At 45.3% G+C, this 26,118-nt stretch overlaps 1 protein-coding gene across 4 annotated transcripts in view; it reads left to right on the plus strand.

Moving 5' to 3' along the window:
• The window catches only part of LMF1 (lipase maturation factor 1), a 2,253,577-nt gene that overhangs the window by 2,085,251 nt on the left and 142,208 nt on the right, over nucleotides 1-26,118 (plus strand). For all 4 annotated transcript variants that reach the window (XM_069647258.1, XM_069647257.1, XM_069647260.1 and 1 more), the window contains one exon: nucleotides 16,762-16,874. In XM_069647258.1, coding sequence (XP_069503359.1) covers nucleotides 16,762-16,874 — 113 coding nt within the window. The remainder of the gene's footprint in view (nucleotides 1-16,761; nucleotides 16,875-26,118) is intronic.

Here is a 26,118-nt window from a genome sequence, read left to right on the forward strand (position 1 = left end):
AGATAGCGGTAAAGAAACAATTGTATAATAAAGAGGTGCGTAGAATTAGGAAAATGCAGCTTGATAAGGTTAATGAATTTAAAATCTCAAAAAGCACCCGGATGAAATATAAAAACTCAGTAAGAGAACATAAAACCACCTTCGCTGTTGCCCAATAGCTTAACCTACATAGAGTGCTTTGGGGTAAGGACATACAAGCTTACCGGCTGCTGTACAATAGATGGGCGTCCGGGGCGGATTAAAGGGCTGGCAATTAATCCCAAATCCGCAGCTGCTTGGTCAGTTTAAATCACAGCTCTTTATAACTCCCCTCAAGAAGGGGGACACCTGCCTGTGTCAGGGGGAGAATATTGTGACAGTAGTGTGTGCGAGGTGTCAATTGAGATAATCACCCGACTGGTGTCCAAACTTAAGACGTTGAGCGCTCCGGGGCCGGATGGCATACCTAATATAGTGCTTAAGAAGGACCTGGATTTCTGGGCCATGATTTTGCAAGAGCAAATCCAAATGATTCTTGCGACAGGTATAATACCCCAAAGCTGAAAGGAGTCCATTTTGATTCACGTTTACAAAAAAGGCCTCAGAGATGAGCCTACAAATGACTCATTACTGAGATTGTGGATGCCTGCTCCAAAGTGTTTGCACAAATCTTCATGGTAAACATCAGTGGATCACACCACAGCAAATACTAAAGAACCAACAGGCTGGCTGCAGAAAGGGTTACAGCATGCTTTCAAACCTTTAGGTGTTGAAATTCCTAGAAAGAAGGGCCAAAAGGAGGGGAAGCACCCCACTCTATGTTATGCCTTGTAGATCACAAAGCAGCTTTTGATATGATAATAAGAGAATGCTTATGGTGGAAACTAGAGAAATGCGGCATGAATCCTGCCATTGTATACCTCCTAAAAGAAGTGTATTCTGGAACTACTGTGAATCTACGACTGAACCAGGAGGGCGAAGTGAGTGAGAACACTGCTACCAATCACGGCTTGAAACAGCGGTGTGCACTCGCACCCATCCTCTATAATCTATATGTGCCAGATTTAGATGAATGTATGACTGTGTGCCAGAATTTTCCTCCCCGCAAAGGCTCCAAACATATATCTTGGCTGTCCTACGCGGACGATACAACAGCAATAGGTTTGCAACCTTCCTTGACTGAGCTGGAGAGGTACTCTGAAGCAAATGGCCTGATTGTCAACCACGAGAAGACAAAAATTATGATTTTTGGAAAAGTAGCGAAAGGAAAGCAAGATTTGTCTGGAAGATTGACAATCGGGCCATTGATATGATATGATGTGATATATGATATGATAGTTTATTTGTATAGCGCCTATACAATAACATTCTTGCAAGGCCTTGAGGCATTAAGAATGTTAAAATTAACTATCGTACAAGGCCTTATGACATTTCAGATAGGGCAAGAGCTTTGACACTGAAAGGGAGGGGGGCGGTAGGAGATGAGAACAGACAAGCGACTATTGTACTAGGCCTGACGACATTTCTGGTAGTGAGGGAGGGGGGGAAGAGGAAGGAGAGCAGCAAAACAAGCCAATATCGTACTAGGCCTGACGACATTTCTGGTAGTGCCAGACACTGACAAAGGTGAAGGGGGAGACAAGAGGTGAGGGAGGGGGGATGAGGGAGGAAGGAGATGAACATTGAGGTTGCAGACAACTATGTATACTTGGGTACCTCGTTCTACCACACAGACAATGAAGCAAAGCTGGGGCAGACCGTTGTAAACAAAACCAGGAGGACATTTAGCACTATAAGAAACTATATTAGGTTTAAAGGCGCTACTCAATTGAAGAGTTACTGAAGATGTATAACTCCAGTATTGTGGTGGGAATCCTCTTTGGCCTTGAAATCTACACGAATAAGGAAACAGTGTGGCTCACTGCTTTAGAGGCAGGGATGTGGAGAGAGAGGCACTGGGATTACCTAAATGTATCGCTGCGGAAGCCATAAGAAACGAATTGGGATTGACTGCACAATGTTAACAGTGCGATTTTTTACATGAAATTGAGAATGGAAGAGGACAAGGAGGACTCAATGTATAGTAATTTTAAACATATACTTGAAGATACTTCGTATCACTCCCATTTGGGTCCCTGGAGGAAAGACGTTTTATTTTTATTTTTTTAAAGATATTGGCTATGAGTTCGACACCTTTGCCCATATAACATTGGCAATAGGGGAAATTAAAGAAAAGGTGTACAAGTGGGACAGAGATAACATTTTTGTCTGTCTGTACTCTAAAAGATTATGCAGCATAAATGTCTCCCAGGCTTTCCCCTAAAGGATTCCTTCAGCTACATAAAGTGTAACCGCAATGGTAAAGTATGCCGTTTTATCATGCTATTACGATTGGGGCTTTTGCCTTCCTTATCGAGATTGGGAGCATGGAAAACATGACCCTATATAGAACACTGATGTAGATTCTGCCAATTAAGATTGAGACACCAAGGCATCTATTGACTAAATGCCCCGTGACCGAACCAGTCTTCGACAAAGGCTATACTGATATCAAATTCCCTTTTGGAAGTAATATGTTCGGAACAGAAGTGGGCTTTCCTTTACACAGGAAATAGTTTGTTCCTCAATTCCACAATGTATTATATTGGGACCGAGGTGGAAAAGTTACTGAAACCCTTTTTAACATGATGTTGATTATTGAAAGTGTAGCTATTATGAATTGAATATGGTACTAGTGATGTCTTGTTCTTAATGGATGTATTGCTCTGTTTTTATAATTGTGGTATTTTATAGTGTTAAAGGATTTCCTAACTATACAACACCTTGATATAAAAAAATCATAATACATTAAGAAGGTAATGGTTTGTGGGAATACATTCTTTGAGGAGAGATAAAGTGGTGACATTTCCAAAATGGCCCCAATTCTTTTAAAATGATTTTTACTGTACAGAAGAGAAGTGCAGGCACTGGACTTATGTAGAGTAAAACAAGTTTTCACAAAGGACCATGGTAAGCGGGGGATGCTCTTCTCTCACCACATTACCCATTTAATTCATAAAAGAGTCATATTTGACGCTTTTCAGCATTTTAAATGTACTGTAGTGGTATGAAACAATAATGTACATAATCCATTTCACCTTCACAGTGAAAGTGGAGATGGCAGTTTTTTTTTTTTTATTAACAAATACCTTCTTAGGTTACCAATGGCAGAGGTGGTATTTCTGAAATACTTCTGCAGGTATTCCAGAAATACCACATCCACGGCCAATAAACTCTGAATTGGGTGGATTTTCAGAAATACCAACTTCAAAGGTGCCACCTTCCTCCCGTGGTATTTCATCAAAAAAATCCTCCAAACTTTGATTGACCCCCTAATTGTTTTGCTGCCTGCTGGATTAATTTCGTTTGGTGCCCTGAATCGCCCTTCATAGCCAGACTAATTTTTGATGATGCTTCAGATTCTGACTACATAGCTGGGTTCATTTGTTTCACTGTTTTTTAATCTCACTGTACAAATTGACTTGTTTTTGTCCCTTTTAATCTCCTTGCACAGCGGTACAAACTCACTTTGTTGTCCGTATTTCACTGTATAGCTAAACTAATTATCTTCTACATTGAATTTCACTGCATAACCATACTAATTCATCAGGCTACCAGAGAATTGAATTGCATAGTTACATGAAAAGATAATTCAAGTTATATTGATGCCAGAGAATCTCACTCCTTTGCTACATCATCTTTGCCTTTGCTACCTGATAAGTCAATTGCGTGAAATAGATACGTTCTTACTATGCCACTAAATACATTAATTGTGTAGCTAGAGTAATACTACTTTGCGTCTGTAGAATTTCACTGCAGAGCTAGATGAAGGTATCTCGCCATATATACACTCATCTGCAGACTAAATGAGATAACCCATTGCGTAGTTGGTCTGCTTACTTCTGGCTAAACAGTACATGTAGCCAAATTCACTTCACTGTCTAGCTTAGTGATCCTTACCTTGCTGCCACAGAATCTCACTGCATAAGTAAAGAACAGCCTAGCCAGAGGCATCTGCCACTGCTTAAACTGAATTGTTGAATAAGATTGGCCTTCCTACTTCTTTGGTACATTACTTTGGTGCCCCCATAACTGTGCTGCAGAATCCAAGCTAATCACAGCCTTAGCTAGAGCAGTCATTACTTAGACAGCAGACAGCAGCTCACCTCGTCAGACTCAGGCTCAAGTCAGTCAATCTTATCACAATAAGGCAGATGTTCTCACTCGCCTAATCAGATTTCCCACTCCCTAACCAGTGCTTCCTACACAGCTATACATATATATTGCGTATTCAAACAACCTGCCAAGAAGCCAAATCCATCTATTCTTATGAACTGAAACACCTTTCAGAAGTGACATCGTAATGAACGCTCTTGACAGAACCTTTCTGCCCAGGGAATCTCATAAAGGCACTCCTCACAGAACCACCAACCAACCAGAGACTCGAAGAGCAAGATCCAAACCACGTGTTCAACTCAGAAAGACAGCAGGACTAGAGTTGATGAAAGAAGCAGAAGGGCTACAAAGTTTACCTTGTGCGACAGGGTCAGGACTTTGACCCCATTGCGGTGGGGGGCAGAGACCCCTCACAGCCTAGTGTAGGAGCCTACCAGGGCTTTTATCAGAGCCAGTCCTGCCCCAGAAGTTGGGCGAGTGAGTTGGGAGTGACACCCAGTCTCTGCCCCCCCAATGTGCTGTGTTGAATGAATATGATGCCACTGTCAATCACACCAAACCTCAGCACTCTGATGCTGCCCGGGTTCTTTTTGTTTCATTTCAGAAATAAAAATACCAGCATGCTCAGCCACTGCCAGAGACCACTGCGACCTGAAGAAAGAAAGTGGCGGTTCTCTTACAAACTCAGAAGCACCTGCATTAACAGAGCCTCACACCGTGCCAAATCAACTATGCTTACTGCTGTGTTTGAAGAAGACAGAGCAGAGGAAGCACGGCAATATCCAAGGCCATAACGAAATTCGATGACACACAAGAAAAGAGGTTCGGCCAAGAGAGTTCATTAAGATTTTCAATGTGAAAGCCCATCCTGGGTTGAAAAAGCAGCTGTATATTGCAGTATAAGGTCAGGTGAGGTGCAGGCCAATGGAGAGGAGCTAAAGGTTAAGAACAGGAAGGGAGAAGTATAAAAGGCCAGCCCTAGACAAGTAGGATGAGGGGTGTTCTTGTGAGGTAAAGAGGAACGGAGGTTGTCTGAGAGACCAGGTGGGGGAAGGGCAGTGGAGAGGAGCGTTGAGAATTGTGACACAGGTTGTTACTGATGAGGTGTTGGTGGTGCGAGAGCGTAGTACCTGATTGTGAGAATATAGCTGTGAGGGAGTGTTTGATGGGTTGAGTGAGAGGGACTGGAGGAGTGAAAGTGGGAGCAGAGAGAGGAGCGAGGGGAGAGGAGAGAAGAGAAGTGAGGGTCAGGGGAGAGAGGTGAAGGAAGGAGAGTGTGTGAACATCAGAGAGACAGAAGAGGAGAGCGAGTGGAATTAAGAAAAGGAAGAGTAGCGAGCGTGAGAGAGAACGGCAAGAGTAGAGCAGAGTGGAGAATAGCAACAGGAACATCAGGGGAAAGAACGGGAAAAATTGTGGGAAGAGAGAGGGGAGCCGGTTACCTGTTAAGGCACACTATTGAAAAAAATAGCATCCCACAATCTTGCCTGGGAAGGTTTAAGATAAGGAAGCCCTTAGAAAAACCAAGGAGGGAGACAGACAGATAAGGTGACAGCCCCATAGGGTCTCATATTATTTAGTTCTTAGATAGTATGGTGTTACCTGTCCCTAGTTACCACTCTAGGATTTACGAACGCCTGTGCTAGGGAGGTGGGAATCCTCGGGAAGACGAGAGAGGTTATGCCCAATATTGTGCCCCAATATTATTTTGTTTTCAGTAAAAGTTCCAGAACCACACTTTGAAGTCTGGGAGTTTCTAAGGCCAGCTGTGACAATTGTAAACTCCCACACATCAATTAACAAGGGACACGAGACAGGCCAGTTCTCCCTCTCAAAAAGGGAGATCACTACCTTCATCTCCAGATACCCCCTAACACAACTATCAGAGAGAAATCCATACATCCATGCCTCTTCGCACACCATCGCCACAGAACAGGAGGAACCAATTGAAAACAAAAACAATTGCAACAACCCCCCAAAAAGCCCCCTGATGACAGCCAGATCTCCACCTACATCCGACTATGTTGCTAGAAGTGCATCACTTCAAGGGTCCCTGCTGGCTGCACCTTACGTCACAAAATCACACTCTACTGGGATCACTGAATGGAACCAGGAAGACGGTCCCAACCCCACCAAGAACCCAATGAGCCTAGTTGTGGATGAAAGCAAATGCTAAGAGCAGTGGCCTGCACCCACTCCCCACAAACCCCATTGCCACGACCCCTCCCACACACAATACACCCTCCAAACACGTGCACCTGCTGTTTAAGGGAACGCTCAGTGCAGTGCACATAAACTGCAAGTTTCAACTTCTTCCTACGCTTTTATTTTAAAATGAAACCATTCCAGAACGGTTTCTTTTTAAAATAAAAGTATAGGAGCTGTAAAAGGTAATTAAAAAAAGTAGAGGAGCACCGCTCCCGACTGCTCCCGCTCACTTCGACCACTGGCTAAGAGTCCTCAGACAATGATTTTACAAACAATCAACAAATAACATGTTGTCCCGCCTGTTACAGAGTAAATGGGACCAGTTACCACCAGATGTCTCCTAATCAGCCCCTCAAATAGGGCTCTCAGATGATCACTGACCAGTCATAGATAAAATCAATCCTGCAGGGTACAAAATCAAGTTTGCCAACAGAACAGCCACGATACGGGGGTGGGGGGAATTGCAATTGTTCACAGCGATTGCATCAAAGTTTTAACTCCAACCCAGGACAACATCTTTGACCAAGAACCCTTCCTCTTAGTCTGCTCAATCTCACACATGTCAACACTAACCTTACTTCTCAGACCTCCATTCTTCAACCTTCTTTTTTTGCTGACAGTCTGGTCGATGTGGTCGCTAAACCCTCCCTAAAGCACCAATATATCACCATACTGGGAGCTTTCAATAGCTGGCTCAGGCAGGAAGACAATGCACCTACATACCCTCTCCTCGTATACATTGACGTCCTCCACTGTAAATAATTTGTTGAAGGTCCAACTCACAAGGCCAGAGACACTGTGGATGGTGTCTTCTGCGACTAAAATCCAGTTACCATCTCTGCCCTACCCAGATTACTGTGGAGGGACCAAATATCTCTATCTAATTGACTATTTTCCCATGTACACCCGGACTAGCAAAAACATTCAAAAGACCATCCATTTTAACCAGACTTTAAAAAAGTTCAAGTGGACTCCCTGCTGGAAAAACTCAAAGCCACTAAACCTCACATCTCACCCAAACCTTTTATTAGAAAACTAGATGGCCTGCTCAGTGACATTCACTACTGGATTAACACCTCCTGTTGCATGATGGCATTTTCAAAATCTTGCAAAAGAAACAAACCTCCAAATGGTTCATCCACAAACTGAGTCATATTAAAAAATAGGAAAGCGAAAGCCAAATAAAACCTGGAGATAAAGCAACCCACCAACCTACAAGCTGTCATTCCACCTGTAACTGCAGCAATACAGAGAAAAAATAATCAAACCAAAATGTATAGTCACAATTAGGATTGTCATGGTAGGATGGTCACAAGGCCAATATAACCGTTTTTTGTTGTTCTACGCTCATGATTCCCTTGCTCCCCTTCACCCCATCTTGCCTTGTGGCACCTGGAAACACTTGTGTACAGGCGCCATACAAATGTCCAATACAAAAAAATAAAGCCCACTACCAACAAGCATATCGACTATGTACACCTCAGACAAAATGATAATTATTATTAGTATTATTAGAGCGTTTATTAATCATGGACCTAGCTTTGGGAAGCAATGAACAACTTTACAATCATAGGGGAAGAACACAGTGGGGGAAGCAGAGAAAAAGGGAGCAGTGAGGGCGAGGGTGGGTAATTGGCAACACGGGATCTATAAACGATGGGAGGAGAAAGTGGGGAGCAGATCACTGGGTCTCAGGTAGGGTAGTGAGTGCATGGTATGCGGACCTAGGTGTTTGGGAAGAGCCTTTCCTTGAAGAGGAAGGTCTTGAGCTCTTTCCTGAACTCTAGAAGTGATGGGGCGAGTCTGATGTTGATGGGGAGGAGCTTCCACAGTCTTGGAGGATAGACAGAGAAGGCCTAGCTTCTGCAGTGGCAGCAGAAGAAGGGAAGCCGAGACAACAGAGCCCCCACTATCCACAGAGTGGATTTCGGTCCCGAGAGGTTCTCTCCCGTTGGTGGCTGTGCGTGCAGAGGTTGTGCGATGGGAAGCATTGTGAAAAGCTTTCCGCCTGAAGAAGTGTGCTTCGGTGACATGTGAGCACCGGAGTGCTCCTGGAGCAAGGATCCTTCCTTTCACAGCCAGCGTGAGCCCCAAGAAGCAAACCGGAAGAGTTTGCCATGCAGTAGAAGGCGAAAGAAGCAGAAGACACTGTGGCAGCGGAGTGAGCGGACACATATGCAGCAAACGGTGAGTTTACCTATATGAGGTAGCCCCTGTACACTCCGTAATCGCCCGCTGTCCACTAGTGCTTATATTGAATACCAAACTGATGTAAAGAAGTAGAAGTGGCGTGATAAGAACCTTTTGAGCAGACAACAAAGGAACAGTTATATTTGTTATCTTGAAAGCCAATGTTATTGCCAAAACCAAGAAAGGGAAATATTAAAGTCAATTAACAATAACCATCATTGCCAAAGTCAAGGAAGGGCAATACTAAGGCAAACTGACAATAATCTGCATTGCCAAAGCCAGGAGAGGTCAGAAGTGAAGCAAGCTAATTGTAACCTTTATTGCCAAAGTGAGGAAGAGGCAATAGTTGGACAAGACCCCAACAAGCATTTTCTGAGCCAAAGAAGAGCAAGTAGGCTAGAGAGCCACTGTCAAAAATTGTTTGATGTAAAAGTGGTAAAGGAAGAGTGGCAGGAGAGAAGCTCCCCTGATCAAAATCATTCAGGAGGAGAGGAGCATAACCTGCATTGCATGTCGCAATCATAAGGGTGGCACAAATAGCACCAACATGTATAATGTTCTCCCAGAAGAAGTAGTAACTTTTGATGTTGTTGAAAGTCGAAGATTTTACCAAATGATTTGAAGTGAACTTTACCACAGAAGAACTTGTAGTAGTGTTAGAAGCTTTTAGTCCTGGCAGTCGACTATACCAGGGCAAGGACTTTGTAGTGGTAGTCATGGCAGGTTAGTGGACCAGGAAGAAGTCATTGAAATACTGTGTTGTGGTTAAAGGCTGTCAAGAAGAAGAAGTGGGAAGACCACTGAAAGCATTTTGTGAACTGTTGTGAAACCATCCTCACAAACATCGTTGGTGACACTGTGGAATCATCCTGACAAAGCATTGCTGTTGATACAGATGAATTGTAGCAGTGTTATGATTCGCAAAGAGAAGACGTTGTGTTGAACTCTTTGCTACAAGTGGAGAGATAAAAAATGTGTCATCTAGTTGAACTTTCCTGTTCTGACTGGAAATCCTGCTTTGAATCTGGGGAAGGGAATCCAACACATGTTACAAGAATATACAGTTATTGGGTCTGTGTTGAATTTAACTGTTATTTCTGTTATATTTGAATTGCCATATATTTCCTTTATGTGTTGGATGGATGCATACGTGTGATGGACAGATTCCTTTTACTGGTGTGTTTCCTTTCTTTTATTTTGATAGGCAGGGAATCCTCATTAGGTTAGGGATAGTGAGGCGGTTGTCCAACACTTTTGAGTTAATAAAATTGTATCTTCTGATAAATCTTTACCAAGTTGTCCGCCTCACATTTCTGACCCCTCACAACGCACGGGAAGTAGCCTGTCCTAATAAAGAGATGACTGTCACACAACTCTTTAACCGTGCGGACCCACACATGGCCATGAAAAATAATCCGGAACTTGTAAGTTAACAAGGTCCTTCCCTTAGAATCCAGAACGGATGTGTAAGGTATTGGAAGCATGAGAAGGTGCATACCATAGGTAGGGGATAAGAGGATATTTGTGTGTATATTTTTTGCTGTTTGTGGTGAATGATTTGTGATTCCTTTTGCATGGGACAGTTCTTGATTTGGGCATTGACCACCTGGTTTCTAAGATATATTGCTTTACTTTTCCAGACTTTGCCCACTGTCAGACGCCTGCTGCCCCTTATCATTTCAAGGCGGGGTCCTCTTTCTGCCAAGCTGCACCATTCTCTCTCCTGTCCTAGGGATAGCAGAGTCTCCATGTCCCTGAGATAGGGTGGCCCGGCTACTCCTGTAAATAGCCACAGCTGTGCACACTAACACTTTCCCCATTGCCCACAGGAAATTGGTCATAGACTCTATCTGGTGGTGGTGGTGGGTTTGAAGCAGGGGGTTAGCAGGAAAGACACACTCCCACCCTTGCTACACCATTTGTCTAGAGTATTGTTTTAACAAGTGGAGCTCATTGTGGAGCTCTGGAGCTCAAGGAGTAAGTTTGCACATAGTACAAGCATTCCCATAGGCAGTGGCTTTGGCATTTACATGGGAGGAAGCAGGAGGTGTGTATGTCTTTACAACATATTTTAACAGAGGACATGAGCAAGCACTGCAGTGTTATTATGGGTGCGACTTTGGGCCTTGTTACGGTTTTGTCGGTAATTCGGGGTAAATCTGCTTAATTTACCGCAAAAATAATCTACCTTTACCGCTACTTAGACCTGTGGTTTTAACATGGGATTACAAGTGGTGTTAAGTCCCCATTGTTGGAGTCAGTTGGACCTCATGGGGATTTCTGGTGGATTTAACAGAGGGGTCCACGGACACTGAATCAGGAAGTGCGTCCACGGACCAAACGGAGATATCACTCATATTTTTTAACCTAACTTTTCGGCATTTAAAATAAGAATTTACTGGATGGATTAACACAAAATTTCATTAAGCACACTTTCGGGACCAGGCCGCTGCATTGTCGAGCAATTTTGGTGCAAATCCATACAGCTTTTTGGGCTGTAGCCGCAAGCAGAAAAAATGTCCATTCATGCCTATCCAGATTTCAAAGGTATGGGGATTCACCCTACAACTTTTCCCCCCTCCCCCTTGACGAAACTGCACCAAACTTTCACAAGTTTCGCGGATTGATTGAACTGCAGCAAAGGTATAAGCTGCCCACAAATGGCCCTCTTTCTATGGGAACGACAACTTAACCATAACTACAGGTTTACCATCGCTGACCCTGCAGGTTCACCATCGCTGACCCTGTAATATACATATACTGTCAAAAGCAATTTACAATAGCTTTACATACCCCACCTTTAGGCCATACCGGGCGTTATGGGCCTGCAATGGCTTTGTGGCACTTGGGCTTTTAATTTGGCCTTCAGGGCCCATAACACAATCCTTTGGCCATCTCTATTAAACTTAATTACAACACTGGAATGTTGACATGACCATTGCGACCATTGGATCTACAAAGGGCATTAACCTCTGTTACAAAACTTGATGTTCCTATCCCAACATTCTGCTTCAATGCTCAGTGACTCCCTTAGTCAACATTCCAGTTCACCTATGCTCACTGTACACTCCTGAACAACCTCTCCCCAGCTGTTTCCTATTTGGTGGTTCTAATCTGTTTTTGACTTGTTTTGAGTATGTATCCATATTATATTGCCATTCCAACCCTGGGGGAGAGGGCTGTAACAGGTTTGATCGGACCTTGCTCTCGTTATGTTTCCTCTGCTTTGCCTCGGTCCCATAACTCCGGTGTGTGCTGATAAACCTTGTGACAGTCCTTTACCCAGTGCTGAAATGCCTTAATAATGGACCCTCTGTGATGATCTGTTCTAGAGATCTCAATTGATCTAGCAGTATTATAACAGACCCGTTTGTGCTAAGGGTCATTTCATTATTATATATTTAGGAGCTTGTGTTATGTCTCCTATTATTGGTTGCCTTAGGTTAATTTTGTCTGAGAAGACTAGTAGGAAAAAGCGTGCCATCTCCACAAGGGCCGTTTGCAGCTTACCTTGGTGTGATGCGATGGCGCCACGGCTGGCGCCTAGTTTAGCTAAGGTGACCAGTTAAGTAGATGACACGTGATTTTCCTGTCAAGCTGCAGAAAAGCTGCCCTGGAACAGACAGCCAGAAACGCGGAAGGACTTGGGTTTCTGTCTGTGGTGCAGCGCCTGACAGGTGCGCTTTACACCTCATCAAGCCTTTGACAGATTACACCTTGTTTCATGGAGGGTTTCCTGACATTTCCCACCATCCACTGCCAGTTTGTAGGAAAACATGCCGGCGTACCGTGCACCAAAGGGACAGTATGATGAAGTGAAGTAGGCCGAAAGTCTGTCATGGCTGACAAGGCCTTCAGCCATCACATGGTGCAGTAAATGACGGCTCCGATCTTTTAGACGTTCGAGCATGTTTCTTGTAACCTGTCTGGAAAGCATAACTAGTTTGTGGAACATTGTTTTTAATTGCAGGCACACATGGAATTATACTCGACCCCATTATACCTTTCGGTCTGTTTTACACACTCCCCATTCCAGTGAGTAACAGCCAGGAGTGTAGGAGCAGAGACACTAGGCCAAAGGTAGAAGCGTCCGTGGTAGACCCGCCGTGGATCGACCAGAGAAGGAGGCAGAATGAAGGGTAACCAGCCAACGAGAGGAGCTGATGTGCGCAGGGAGCTGGAAGCGCACCGTCCAGACAAAGAGGAAAGCAACGAGGATGCTGTGGTTCCTGGAACGGCCGCAAGAGCCCAAAAAGGGAAGAGAGGCCCACAAACAACCAGAGGTCACAGGTAAAGAGACTGAAGAGGTCCAGGTAACCAGGATGGTTGGTGGGAACACTGAGGGGCAGAGGGGCTGCAAAGAACGGCTCTGGAACCCACAACAAGTAACAAACCGCATCCAAAGCAATGTACATAGTCACAGTTCCTGGCAGGGTCGTGAAGCAGGTAGGATGTGAACATTGCGAAAGCCTGAGAAAGTCCAGGGGAAGAAACATGCCCTGTTGAATTTTTACTGTGCAAGCCTGAAAAAGGCCAGGGGAAGACCCATACCACCGGCATTGTGAAATATGCAAATCTGAGAAAGGCCAGGGGAAGAAACATACCCTCTGGCCTTTTGAACTGAGAAGGCCTGAGAGACACCAGGGCAAGGTAGTCATTCCGCCTTGTGTCTGTGATCATTGTGATAAAAAGCCAAGAGAAGTAGTCATTCTCTTGGCATTGCGAGTGAACATTGTATGACTCTTGACATCTAAGATTTTGCAGTTGGAGCCATGCTCTATTTTGTGAGCATTGTGAACGTCCTGAGAGAGACCAGGAGATGGGTGTTTCTCTCTTGGTACTATGATTTTTTAATTGGAATTTTGCTTTTCAACTGAGACTTTTCAATCTGGAACTTTGTGTGCTGTCTTTGACAAGAACTACAACCTGGGCAAGGGAGACATTCTCCAGGGAATAGTTCTACCAAAGTACTGTCATAGTAGTCCGCTCCACAGAAGAAGGGAGACATTCTTCTGTATTAAGAAGACCCACTTATTCTTTAGCTAACGTAGAGTTGTAAGGGAAGGAAATAGGTTATGGACACAGGACATTGGACTCTTTAGTTAAACACATTCTGACACATCCTACGCATTGAGTTGAGGCAGGCAACCCCCTCTTAGTAATAGGGAGAGCTAGTGTTTTCCTTTTATTTTGTTAAACATAAAGGTTTCTGCCAACAATCATACCATGTCTGTCAGTCTTCTCCTTCAACATCCTTTCATATGCTGTTAGGATGGGGATCTGGCCTTGTTGACACCAACTGGGGGACCCCGAGATTTTCCAAATTGACCAAGACTATTTCCAGTCCCACAACTTATACATCTGGGAAAAGATCTGCACAGATCATCTTTTCTAAATGTGTGATAGGCCCTATATAGAGACCTCAAGGGTCCATTTGCCATCCGGGTCGAAAGATGGGAGTCAGGTTTTCCCCCTTAACTTCACAAACCATTTCCCCCGCTGTGAAAAATGTGAAGGGGAATACTTCTCACCTTTTTTCCCCCATGAATACCGGATTCCCACTAGATACGCAATTATCATCTCCCCAGAACTTAGGATAGAGACCCCTACCCAGTGGTCGAAGTGGGCGGGAGCGGTGCTCCTCTATTTCTTTTAAATAAGTCATACCGTTCCTATACTTTTATTTTAAAAAGAAACCGTTCCGGAACGGTTTCGTTTTAAAATAAAAGTGTAGGAAGAAGTTGAAACTTGCACTTTCAGTGCACTGCACTGGATGTTCCCTTAAACAGCAGGTGTGTGTGTTTTGGGCTTTGTATTGTGCATGGGAGGCGGCGCTGCAATGGGGTTTGTGGGGAGCGGTGCAGGCCAGTAGGGAACATAGTTCCACTGCTTCTTTTCGTACACTTCGACCACTGCCCCTACCAACTCACTCATCTATCTCATGCCCCTGGATGAAACTGTCCAAAAGAGGAGATTAAAGAGTGCCGCCTTTCCTATCCAGTGGAGAGAAGATAGAAATTGCTCTCTTAAATTTATCATACAGAGTGATACTGGTTAAGAGGGACGAGCTGGTAGGACTCTTGGTACATGAAACCCTATGGGAATCTCCGTCCCAGCCAAACTCTAGGAAGGGAGTTGGAGAGAACCCAGTGAACCAACAGAGTGGGAAAATAGTCCAGGAGACATTTTCTTTTACTCAAAATGGGAGACAGAGTTAAACTCTGACCCGGACTCTGGTCAAACTGAGGCAAGAACCTCATTGAAAGATATGGACCCGTCCAGTTGCACAATGTCCTGTGAGATCTCTTCTCTTCTGAGTATAGAGCTTAAAGAATTTGAGAACTATATTTCCCACCTTAAAAAGTTTGAAACGCCCTCTCCACCCACTACTATCGGCAACAATACCCATATTGTGACCCATACTGGAGAAGGCTATGATGATGTTGTCCCTTTCTTGTCAAGGGTAACAGTATTGGGGGGTCCATAGGCCAGTCATATGGGAAGTCTGGTCATGTTGAAGAGAACTATACTTTAGAGGTATATGACCAGTTAACCTCCCCACCTACTCAAAATACCCAACAGGAGAACCCTTAGACCCTGTGAATACTCCCCAGCAAGCTGATATTTCCACCCCACAGATCCAAACACAATCTCAGAGAAAACCATGTTCTCCAGCATGGGGTCTGGCATGGATTCACATGCTCAGGATTATTTACCGTCGTCAGGCTGGGAATCCTCAGTAAAAAAATAAAAATACTTTCACCTTCAAACTGTATTTCTACTCTAAACCAATCACTGTCTGAGTCTGCCCCCATCCAATGACAGTCCTCTCTCTAAGACCCACCTCTGGCAGCCATCTTCAGATGTGGTGAGCACGTAAAGTGGCAGAATGACCAGGAAGACCTACAGAGGGGCGGGAGGGGGGGTTTGCATGTGAAGCCATGCCATACCCATGCTGGAGAACAATAGTTAGAGTTAAGTAACTTGTTCCTTCTCCAGTATGGGGTCTGGAATGGATTCACATGCTCATGAATAACGAATACACAGCAGTACACATTACACAACCACAGTAGGTGGCAAGGCTCAACAGAAGCACTTAACGCTTACCCCTGGGACAGACTCATGCATGTGTATTTTGGTTAAGCATCAGTTCATTGGAGACATTGTTTAATGACTCTTTATTGGTCTAGCGGGGCATATATCTGTTCTTTGCTATGTTATTTAATAATTTTTGTATATTTCATTCTTACCTTTATTTTCACATTCCCTGAGAAGTCTAACCACATTGCTGTACATTGTTTGACCTAGAAGAAAACAGACTGCTAACACTTGGGATGATACTCTTGGGTTGTTCACTGGAGCACTACGGTTTAATTCTGGAGAATAGCTTTGAAGATATCCAGGGGCAAGGGTCCACTGTGGAGCCTGCTGTGTTGCTCTATTTACCGGTTTTGTGAAGTCTGATTCAGTCATTGGTGTAAATTGGTTGAGCAATTGGGTTGTCACTGAGAAGAGTTTAATCGTTTATGTCGATGTGTATTGTGTCCATGGCATGCCAGATGTTCTTCAGCATTTTTTGTAAGTGTTGATATTGTTGTACAATTTCTGGGAGGATGTGGGTGTCTTGTTGCAAGAGGTAGGATTTCTCATTTCCTTCATGATTTTGAAAATGTCTTTCTTCAAGTGAGTAGAGTAGATATTGATGAGAGGTTAGAACTGTCGGATAACATTAGATTTCATGGTTCCATCCCAACATCCAACAGTTGTTAGCTCTACTAATAGTTTTCCTGAGTCCTTTAAAGAAGGTTCTATATTCAATGTTTTTTTCTTTGTGTTCTGTAAGTAGGTTAGTTACATGCTGTGATCACTGATTTAGATGAGTTTAATGTTGTATACTTGTTAAATAAATTTCTTTGAACAACTGATGGCGTCCCTGCATTTCTTCCTAAGCGTTAAGTGCATATTCTCACCTCATAGGGTTCTGTGGGATTGCCATTCCTGCAGGTCTCTGAGTGCTTACACACAACAATGTTGATTGTAACTTGAGGCTTGAGCACTCAAAACAGACATTTCTCCTCATTATTAAACAGCTTGCATTTCTTTTCTTGTATGTTTATTTTATCCTTCTCACCTTCTCTGATTGTCTTGCCCTCTTGCTTCTCCTTCTAGACCTATGAACAGAACGAATGGGTAATCCATTTAGCTGGAAAGCTTTTGGCTGCTGGAAATGGGACCTCGCCCCTTCTCCAGTTCAATCCCTTCATGGGCAAGCAGCCTCCTAGGTAAGACCAGCAAAATGTTTGTTTCCTGACACCAAAAATACAACTTTAATTTTGGTTAATTTAACTGGCCATTTCACTTTCAATATAAGTACTTTACAACTGCAGTCACATAGATGTTCTTAAAACAGTGAATGAACTGGTAGGAAATTACAGATCAAACTTTGTATTGTAAGATATGTAAATGTTATCATATAGTATCTAATAATGTTAACTTTGGTTATCGACATTCTATTTCCGGGCAAAGGTTGTTTCTTGCCATCTTTGGGGATAGCAGGCTGCAACTGTCATACTATGCAAGAATTCATGTTTTCGACATATGGAAGATTTGCTTTATAGATGTCATTTGAGGATGAACCCCTGCTCTTGACCTTTTTCAGCTTATACAACTAGATGTTTTGGGGATTGTAAGGGTGCAGAAGAAGACACGGGACACAAAGGCATGCTTGTTGGCATAAACATTTATTTAACTGAAAAAAAGGAAGAAACCTACCTCTCCTTATAAGTAAGAGAGGGTCCCTGCCTCAAACAAACAAAGGATAATGTCAGAACATCCGTCAAAAGTAAATAGTCCACTCTCCTATGTGCCAAACCTATTTCTGTCCCTTAGAATTCAAAGGGAAAACTATAAAAACAGGGTTCGCCCTAACTCCAGAAGGATGGCTCCTTTCTTCTGGATGGTTTTAGGCAGTTTGTCGATGATGGGGGAAAATCCTCCTTCCCCTGGCCGTCACTAGGCCTTTCTATATAGTTCCACACAGATGAGGGTGGGGGATCTCCCTTCCCCAGACCTTCCCAGGCAACTCTTTATAGTTTCACCAAATGGGGAAAATGTCTCCCTTTCCCAAACCTCATACAGGCTCTCTTTCAACAGTCGTAATAATATCTGGATATTTCTCATGTCAACTGGTCTTCTCTTGGCTTTGACTAAAGAATGTTTCTCTTTTCTGCTGGTTTTCTTCTGACCTCTGCCAAAGGATATCTCACTCCCACCCTCCTTGGTCTCCTCTTTTGGTTATGTTGGTCCCAGACCCCTTTTCAGGTTTATAATGCCTCTTTCTCAGGTCCGGCTCACTATCCTGCCAGGCATTGTCTTGCATGTATAATTCTTCAAACCTTTTAACCTTCGGGTCCCAGATCCCCTCTTCATGTTCATAATGTCTCTTACTCAGGCCCAGTTAACTATCCTGGCAGGCATTATCTTATATGTATAACTCTCCAAGCCTCTCAACATTCGGGTCCCAGCCCCTTATCTCTCTTCTTGTTTCTTCGGTCTACTCTCTCACTCAGTATGTTTCGGTACTATGTTTGTTTGGTCCTACTGGGATGAGGAAGATGTTTCTGCACTTAATCCCGACCACAGCTTTTATGGTTTCCCAGTGCCTTCCCGGTCCCCCTCAGCATACCTTCTAACTTAGTCCACGAGGGTCCTGGTTCTCTGCAACACCAGTAAGCTACTTTGGATTCCCCTGGGCTCTCGCTGTCTGCTCTCGGCTTTTGGCAGCACCACCAAACTGGTTTCCGCCTGGACAACTCGGATGACTTCCTTTCTGCCACCGGAAATCTGGTTTCCCAGCTTTCATGAGAGCCCTTGCTCAGCTCAGCCTTCTCGGAAGCCGACTTACTTCTCCCGGCATCTGGGTCTACAGCACGTTCTCCCTGTGTGGCTTCGCTCCCCAGCTTGATACTTCTCTGGGGCAGGACTGACTCTGAGGAGTCCTTCATTGGATTTTATGGTAAGCCGTCTTTCAAATCCTGGATTGCTAGAATGTTAGTCTTGGTTCTGCATAGGGCTCAACATTGCCCTGCTCTTCTTCGTGTCAGTATTTCTTGGGCCATCTACCCTCACTCTTTCCTCAACCCTCCTCATCATAGTATTGTCTGTCTGATAGACAGGGTTACTATACATGAAGTAACTAACAGAGGAAAGAGGAGACATAGAAGATGGGGGTGCTTGGGCCCTATCCGTGTTGCTGGGTGAGCAATACATGGCGGCATGGTTGTTGACATACCACGTTCTTCCTTGATAGTATTCCCTTCTCCCGCGGAGGGGCTTTGCTCCCATGGGATCCTCCCACTGAATACTGCCATCACAGGAACTGTCGGGTAGCGGCCTCACCTCCCGGGCACCATGGAAAGGGTCGCCCTCCAGCGGAGAAGTGACAACATCAATGGATTCATCACAGGATCCATGACATATCCTTTTCATTTCAATAGGCTTAGATAAATGGGTTAGTTATGTATAGGCCTCTGTCATAATGTTCCATGCTAGACTGTGGGAACTGCATAGCAGGTGACTGAGGGGGTTGGGTAGCACCCCAAACCAGTGGATTTTGAGCCTGATGTAAGAACAGGGAAGATCCCCAGATCACTTTACTTGGGTCCGTGACACTATGCAGTGGGGTTAGATTGGTGTGCTGCAGGCCATTCTAGTACGTCTTGCCCCTCCCCAATACATCAGTTTTAAAAGGCTGAAGGCTAATGTAAACAAGTCTGTAACCCAAGAGAAAGAGCCTTAAACCAGACTCAAAGTCCCAGCCACAACCTACGTGTCTTTCCCTTTAAAAAGAAAGGTTCTCACTGGGCTAAGGAATATAGCTGGTAGACTGCCACCAAAAAAGGGACGCTACTTCAAGTCCCCAGAACCCATGGTGAACCTTGCACGCCTGCAGATACAGTCATTTCAGTCTATGACACTCTGAATGTACAGGAGTGGGTGTGGGCAGCAGCGTTCTAACTTCTGCAAAATTTGACAACGAAGGCCAACACCACTGAAACAAATTACGCTGCTTCTAACTTGCACTGTTAAAGATGAATCTCACAAAATGGAAACCTTACCCAACATTTGTCCAAAATCTAGCTCACCATCAGGAAGCCCCACAGAGAGAGGAGGTGGTGAGAGTTTGGATGAGGTGGTGTTGATAGGACAAACTGGCAGAACATTGGAAATAAAAGTAATATCAGGAGGAGACGGTCATAGAATGGAGGAGGAACTGACCCAAATGGAACTGGTCATAGACTGGAAGAGTGGGAAATGTCAAGGAAAACAAAATAGGAATCTGGCCGACCCGCTCGAGCATGGGCAGAACCAGTCGGTTTGAGTAGGAACAAGACAGGGACAAGAAGTCTACCATCAGTTTAGAGTACTAGCTAAGGTTACTGGAGGTAACACACTGGTAGGTCAATGAGGTGTATGAAACAGCATAAAAAAGTCCAATCCATGTGGATAGTCTCATTGTACGTTAGCTGTGGATGTGGGACCCACAACAACCTGCTTCTAATGGATTGTGTCCTCCCACAGATTCCTCATCTTAGATATCGAATTCTCCTGCTTTGCAGCACTTGAAAATAAATTCCCAGTAGGGGTCATCGTGCGCGCTGGCTTTGATGGCCGTCAAGTCGTCGTCTCAGTGACCGGACGTGATGTCGATGCGGGTACAAATAGAGTGCTCTGCGCCGCGTTACCTCAATTCCTTTTTTTCACATACACAGCACGCTACTCTGGAACTTTGCTTCAGAAATGTTCAGACACACTTAGGTTTCTTAAACATTCTTCACATTTTTTGGTAGACTTGGCAACATGTCTACTCTGAAACCCTCTGGTTTAAAAAAATACTGTGATTGCAGCATAAAGATTTGCTTAACAATCCCCACAAAATCTATCAGTGGTGCCTCAGTATCTACCACATCATGGTGGTTTGCGGCACGTGTCAAGTTATGACACCAAAGGCCTTAAAGGAGAGTGCCCGCAAATTGGCCATACTTTGATCATCTTAGAAATCTACTAGTACGACACCAGCGAAGACCCGACCCGATGAAAAGAGCTTTGCTGCTGATAAAATGCCAGAGAAGGAAAAAACTGTCGGGAAAAAAACCTGTATCGGATACCACTCAAGGAGTGACTCCCTTCATTCCTCCTCTTCCTCACTAAAAAAGAAAAAGAGAAGTATAAGGCATTCATCGCTGGACTCATCAGCAGAGAGACAGGTATGATTCCTGTCTAAATCATCCCCAGCAGAAAAGTGGGAAGAGTTTTGCATTAAGATGATGCAGGTCTTCGAGAAAGCGGGCCAACCTGTTCTCTCTTCCTCCTGAAAGAAGACCACCAAGCCCACTGCACCCAACGCGGCTGACAGGGACTTGACTCACCAACCACCTCATGCACCTAAGAACCCGAGACCAGTGAAGTCCTCAATCCGGCTGTCGATGCCATCAGCAGCTGATGCGTTTTTTTCGACGTTCCACTGGCTTCATCAGCGCCATCAACGTCACAGCCTAAACCGTCAAAGACAGTCGAGGATCCCATAAGTAGATTCATCCCGAAATCTACTAGGGATTTTATGGCCTTTTTCAGGACATTTCTGATGAGGATGATGATCCGGTACCCTTCGGGCTTCAACCCCTGGGTCTTCCTCGATGCCTAGAAGAGTTTCAGCATGATGAAAGGAGGTTGCCTGATTTAGTTCAGCCCTTCAGGATGCAAGTGGCTTGGACACTTCTCCGGAGGTGGGATTCCCACAGGGAGATACTAGAGCCCATACAAATACATAGAAAATGATGGCTAAAATAACAAATGCATTACGTTAGGGCCCCCAACCAAGCATCATAATGGAATGTGACTTGACTGACATTCTAGACAAGGGCATATATGTTGAACCCGTCCGATCCTTTACACAACGCCATAACAAAATCTCCTCATGGAGTTATGAAAGACACCCTGCTTGTGGCCAGCAGTCCATAAGGATGTTGCTAAGAAGTACAAACCACCTCTATCTGACCCCAAATTTGTAACCAGACATCTGGCTCATGATAGTCTGGTAGTACAGGCTGTGAATGTGAGCAATAAGTCAAGCACCTATCCATCCTTACCCTCAAACAGGGATGACAAGTGTTACAACACTAGCAAAAAAGGTTTTTGCCTCTGTCAGTTAAAGCAGTGAATCCTTAATTTGCACTATCAAAATGCGCACACACCGTTTGGTCTGTGATAGCTGAGGCAGCCAAGCACATCCCAGAGAGTGAAATGAGGAAAGGTTTCCTCAACATAGTGAAGGATTACAAGGAAGCAATGCGCCAATCCCTGCAATCAGCACGCAACATGGGTGATTGTTTCGGGAGATCTATGGCATTAAGATCTTTCATGCAAAGATTTGCCTGGCTGAGAAAATCGGGCTTTCCGCAAGACATCAAATCGAAGTTGTTTGACATGCCCCTTGACGGCTCACATCTTTTTGTCCAAAAGGCAGATGACAGCCTTGAGGAATTGTAGGCTTCCATAGGGCAGCAATTTGGCAACCTACTCAATCTTCCACTCAATGTAATCTACAGTTATGGAAAAAAAGACAAACTGCCCGCCACTCATCAATAGCAAGGCCGATATGTTTCACTCAACCTTCCAAAGGTAGAGGAGGCAAGTCATAGGCCGCCTCTGCATCTATCCCCTCCATTGTGGCTTCTGCCACAAAACCTTTTTTAGGACTTCTGCCACACGATACCGGTAGAGAGGCGAGTGTCAGAACATTCGAAAGAATGGTGCGTCATTACTTCGGATGCATGGGCGCTTCAGGTAGTATCCTAAAGGTACCGCCTTTCATTTTGAAAGCACCCTCTGGATTACTGCCCTCTGTCCGAACCACCTCATGTTCCAGACCCACTGCTTCTGCAAGAGGTTTCCTCTCTTCTGCATAAGGGCTTCATACAGTTGGTACCTATTCAGGAAAGGATATGGGGGTGCTACTTCCACTATTTTGCGGTCCCCAAAGAAAGACGGAGATCTGCGACTCATCTTGGATCTGAGGCACTTGAACAAATTCCCCAGGAAAGACAAATTCAGGATTGGTTGGTGTCATTCGACCTACAGGATGCTTACTTCCATGTGCCAATCCATCAAAAGCACCTGAGGTTCATCATAGGCAGCGCTCACTACCAGTTTCGAGTTCTGCCTTTTGGGGCTTACTTCCACCCTGATGGTCTTCACCAAGATGTTGGCAGTAGCGGCAGCCAGTCTCAGGAAGGGGGGGATTCACGTCTTTCCTTACCTGGACGATTCGTTAATCAGGGCAAGGTCTCTGGATCAGGTCCTGGATCATCTCAACTGTACCTGCCATCTCCTCCACAAGTTGGGCTTCTCCCACAATTTAAGAAGTCTCAGCGTACCCCTTCTCAAACGCTCCAGGCCATTGGAGCAGTCCTGGATTCCCCCTCGGGCATGGCTTTTCTTCCTGAGGAGAGGGCTCTACACATCCTGCACATTGTCACCAAATTTCAGAACACCCAATATCTGCTAGCTCTAGACTTCCTACAGTTGCTCTGCCTCATGGCATCCTGCATTTACCTGGTGACAGAGGCTCGGTTTAGAATGAGATCGCTCCAATGGGCCCTCAGATTTCAGTGGCCTCAGTTTTCTAGCAATTTGATGGATTTGATTCACGTGCCGAGCAGAGTTGCTCAGGATCTCTTGTGGTAGTCTTGCACAGAGAACGTGATGGCAGGAGAGCCATTTTGGCAATCGTGGTCAAAGATGACTGTAGTGATGGACGCTTCTCTGAAAGGCTGGGGCGCTGACCTGAACGAGTGGTGAATTGGAATTTCCAGTTCCTATATGTGTTTCCACTGATTTCCATCATCCCTTAAGTGATCAGGAGGTTGAAGAGGTACAGAGCAACCTGTTACGCTCACCTGGTTCCCACGGGGACGTCAATCTGGACCGGCCTGGTGCCACGTAGAGCCGAGATGACTGACTGGACACCCCTGCTTACTTTGTTTGTCGGCTCGTATGAATGTCTTTCTGCAAAGGAGAAAGGGTATTAACCTCCCGTAATTCGAGTGTTAACCCACCTTCCACTCCCGTTGTCTGCCCACTGACCACTCCCGATGTTCCCTCTTGTTCTCACCTGATGGTTTAGAAAGGTGGGCTCTCCATCCTGCATCGAGCGCAGGGGCGCGTAGACGACCAGTTACTTCACTGGCGTGGAGGAATTGGTGAGTTCCAGTATTGACTCTAGGATCCAATAGTTTGTAAGAGTTCAAATGTCTGATCTTCACTCTTTCCGATTCCTTGTAGGTTGCCAACTTAACCACCACGAAGAGTCCAAAGGGCAGTTGGTGAGAGTCAGGTAAGTCTATAGTGGTTTTCCCCTTAGGGGCCGGGGTACGGCGATGATGCAGAGTTAACTGCGCCGACCCGATATGAGGTGAGTACCCCCTGCGGTAAATCAGGTAAGTCTTTGGGGGGTTGCTTGTAATGTCCAGTGGTTTCCCCTTAGGGGCCGGGGTGCGGCGGTGATGCAGAGTTAACTGCGCTGACCCGAGATGAGGTGAGTACCCCCGTCTTTGGGGGTAGTTTGTATTGCCCTTTTGCATTCCCGTGCTCACCTGGCTTTTCTTGTCCCCTTAGATATCGGAGAGCGGTGTGGAAATGCTGAGCCTGCGATGGAGTGAGGAAAAGCTGCACTGGATGGTGAGTGCAGCGCGGCGCTGCGAGGTGCGTGACGATGCGCGTGCGATGACTCCTCCTTCAAGATCGACGGCGCGATGGATCAAGAATTCAGGTGAGGTTTCAAGTTTGAACCTCTTCTCCTTCTTTCTTTTCGTTTCCAGGTGGTCCAGGACTGAAGCGGGCGTGGCTGAAGACTGGAAGATGCTGGAGGCACGGTGAGCGTTACGCTGCTGAATGCAGAATAACGCGAAGCACGTGTGGCTGTCCGGGCGTGGTTTAAATAGCCTAGGAAGAAGTCCCAGGTAAGTATTCTTCCACAGCCTCCACCCGAGAAAAAAGTAGTCCCTTAGGTAAAATAGTCCCTCCTAAGCCCCATTTGGCTTGTGGCTTCGTGCAGCATGGTCTGCATCAGGTGAGTATGCAGCATGGTCTGCATTAGGTAAGTTTTCTGTAATGAGCCTGGCGCCCATGGCGCCAGGACTGACTTTATCCTTATGAGCCTGGCGCCATAGGCACCAGGACTGCACCCAAACAGCCCGAACTGGGGTTTTTGGGCATGCTTCAAATGGCATGATGCCTGCTTCCGGGGTTGCTGGGCCTGGTCTGGCTTCCCGGGGGCAGGCATCATGACACAACCATGATCCTGATTGCCCCGGACCTGGTCAGGAGGATGTGGTACCCGGACCTCCTGGACATGGCACCTGTCCTCCACATGGTCATCCCTCAAGGCCAGACCTTCTCTCTCAGGAAGGGAGCTGGTTCTTCACCAGAGCATAGACACGCTCAACCTGCCCGCCCGACCTCTGAAAGGCTAAGGTACAGGGATCAGGACCTTCCGGAAGACGTGATGGAGGTGTTGCTTTCGGCCAGAAGTCCAGCAACAAAGGTTCAATAACGCTCCCATTGGATGAAATTCTGCAGCTGTTGCAGAGCACAGGATGTGGATTCTTTCTTATGCAACACCTCAAAGGTGTTGTCCTTCTTCATTTGGCAAGATATGTCTTTCAGGTCGCCACCATCAAAGGCTATTAAGCGGTGCTATCCATCTTCAAGCGCACTCAGGAGCAAGGATCTAGATCTCCTTCGTGGTGCAATTTTTAAAAGGTTTGGCGGATCGGAAGGAGGACAGGGTCACTGCAAGGACATTTCTACTGGTGTTTATTAAAATAATAAAGATAAGGCCTATCTTTCCCTACTGCTATGTGCTTGTTCCCTGCCTATGTAAATAACTAAAGAGCTCGTCAGTTGTCTGAAGGTCTTAAACGAATCAGTCCGGTGTCCAAAACTAGTTGTAACTGACACTACCACTATCGTAACCAAAGAATGTCTCTCCTGATTATATTATGTCAATGGGCCTCATTACGAGTGCGGCGGTAAGGGGTTAATGGGGCCGGTAAGGATGCCGGTGCCGTTAACCCCTTACCGCCACATTATGAGGTCCCTTAGCGGGTCCCGCTAAGGACAGTTGGTTATTAACGGGCCCGTTATTAGCTCCCTCCCCATGCCCATTGAGCCCTCTGGGGATGGGTTTTTGAATGGGGATTTACCAGGTCCTCCAAGGTTGGAATGACCCAGTAAGTCCCCATTCAAGGAACCCGGACACGAGTTTGGAGGCAGCCATGGCTACCTCCAGACTCGTAATGACCCCCAATGTCTCTTCTTCTCTTTTCAGTAGCTTATTCTTAAATAGTCTCTTATCACTTCCTGTTTCAGTTCTTGCCACTCTTTCACAATGTGTTTGGGTCTTTCCCCCCTTTTGCGATAATTCTCCAATACTCCCTTTTTGGTGTCTTTATTCTTCGCTGATTC

The sequence above is a fragment of the Ambystoma mexicanum genome, chromosome 2q (assembly GCF_040938575.1).
Source record: "Ambystoma mexicanum isolate Mex_15411 chromosome 2q, UKY_AmexF1_1, whole genome shotgun sequence".
Classification (NCBI taxonomy): domain Eukaryota; kingdom Metazoa; phylum Chordata; class Amphibia; order Caudata; family Ambystomatidae; genus Ambystoma; species Ambystoma mexicanum.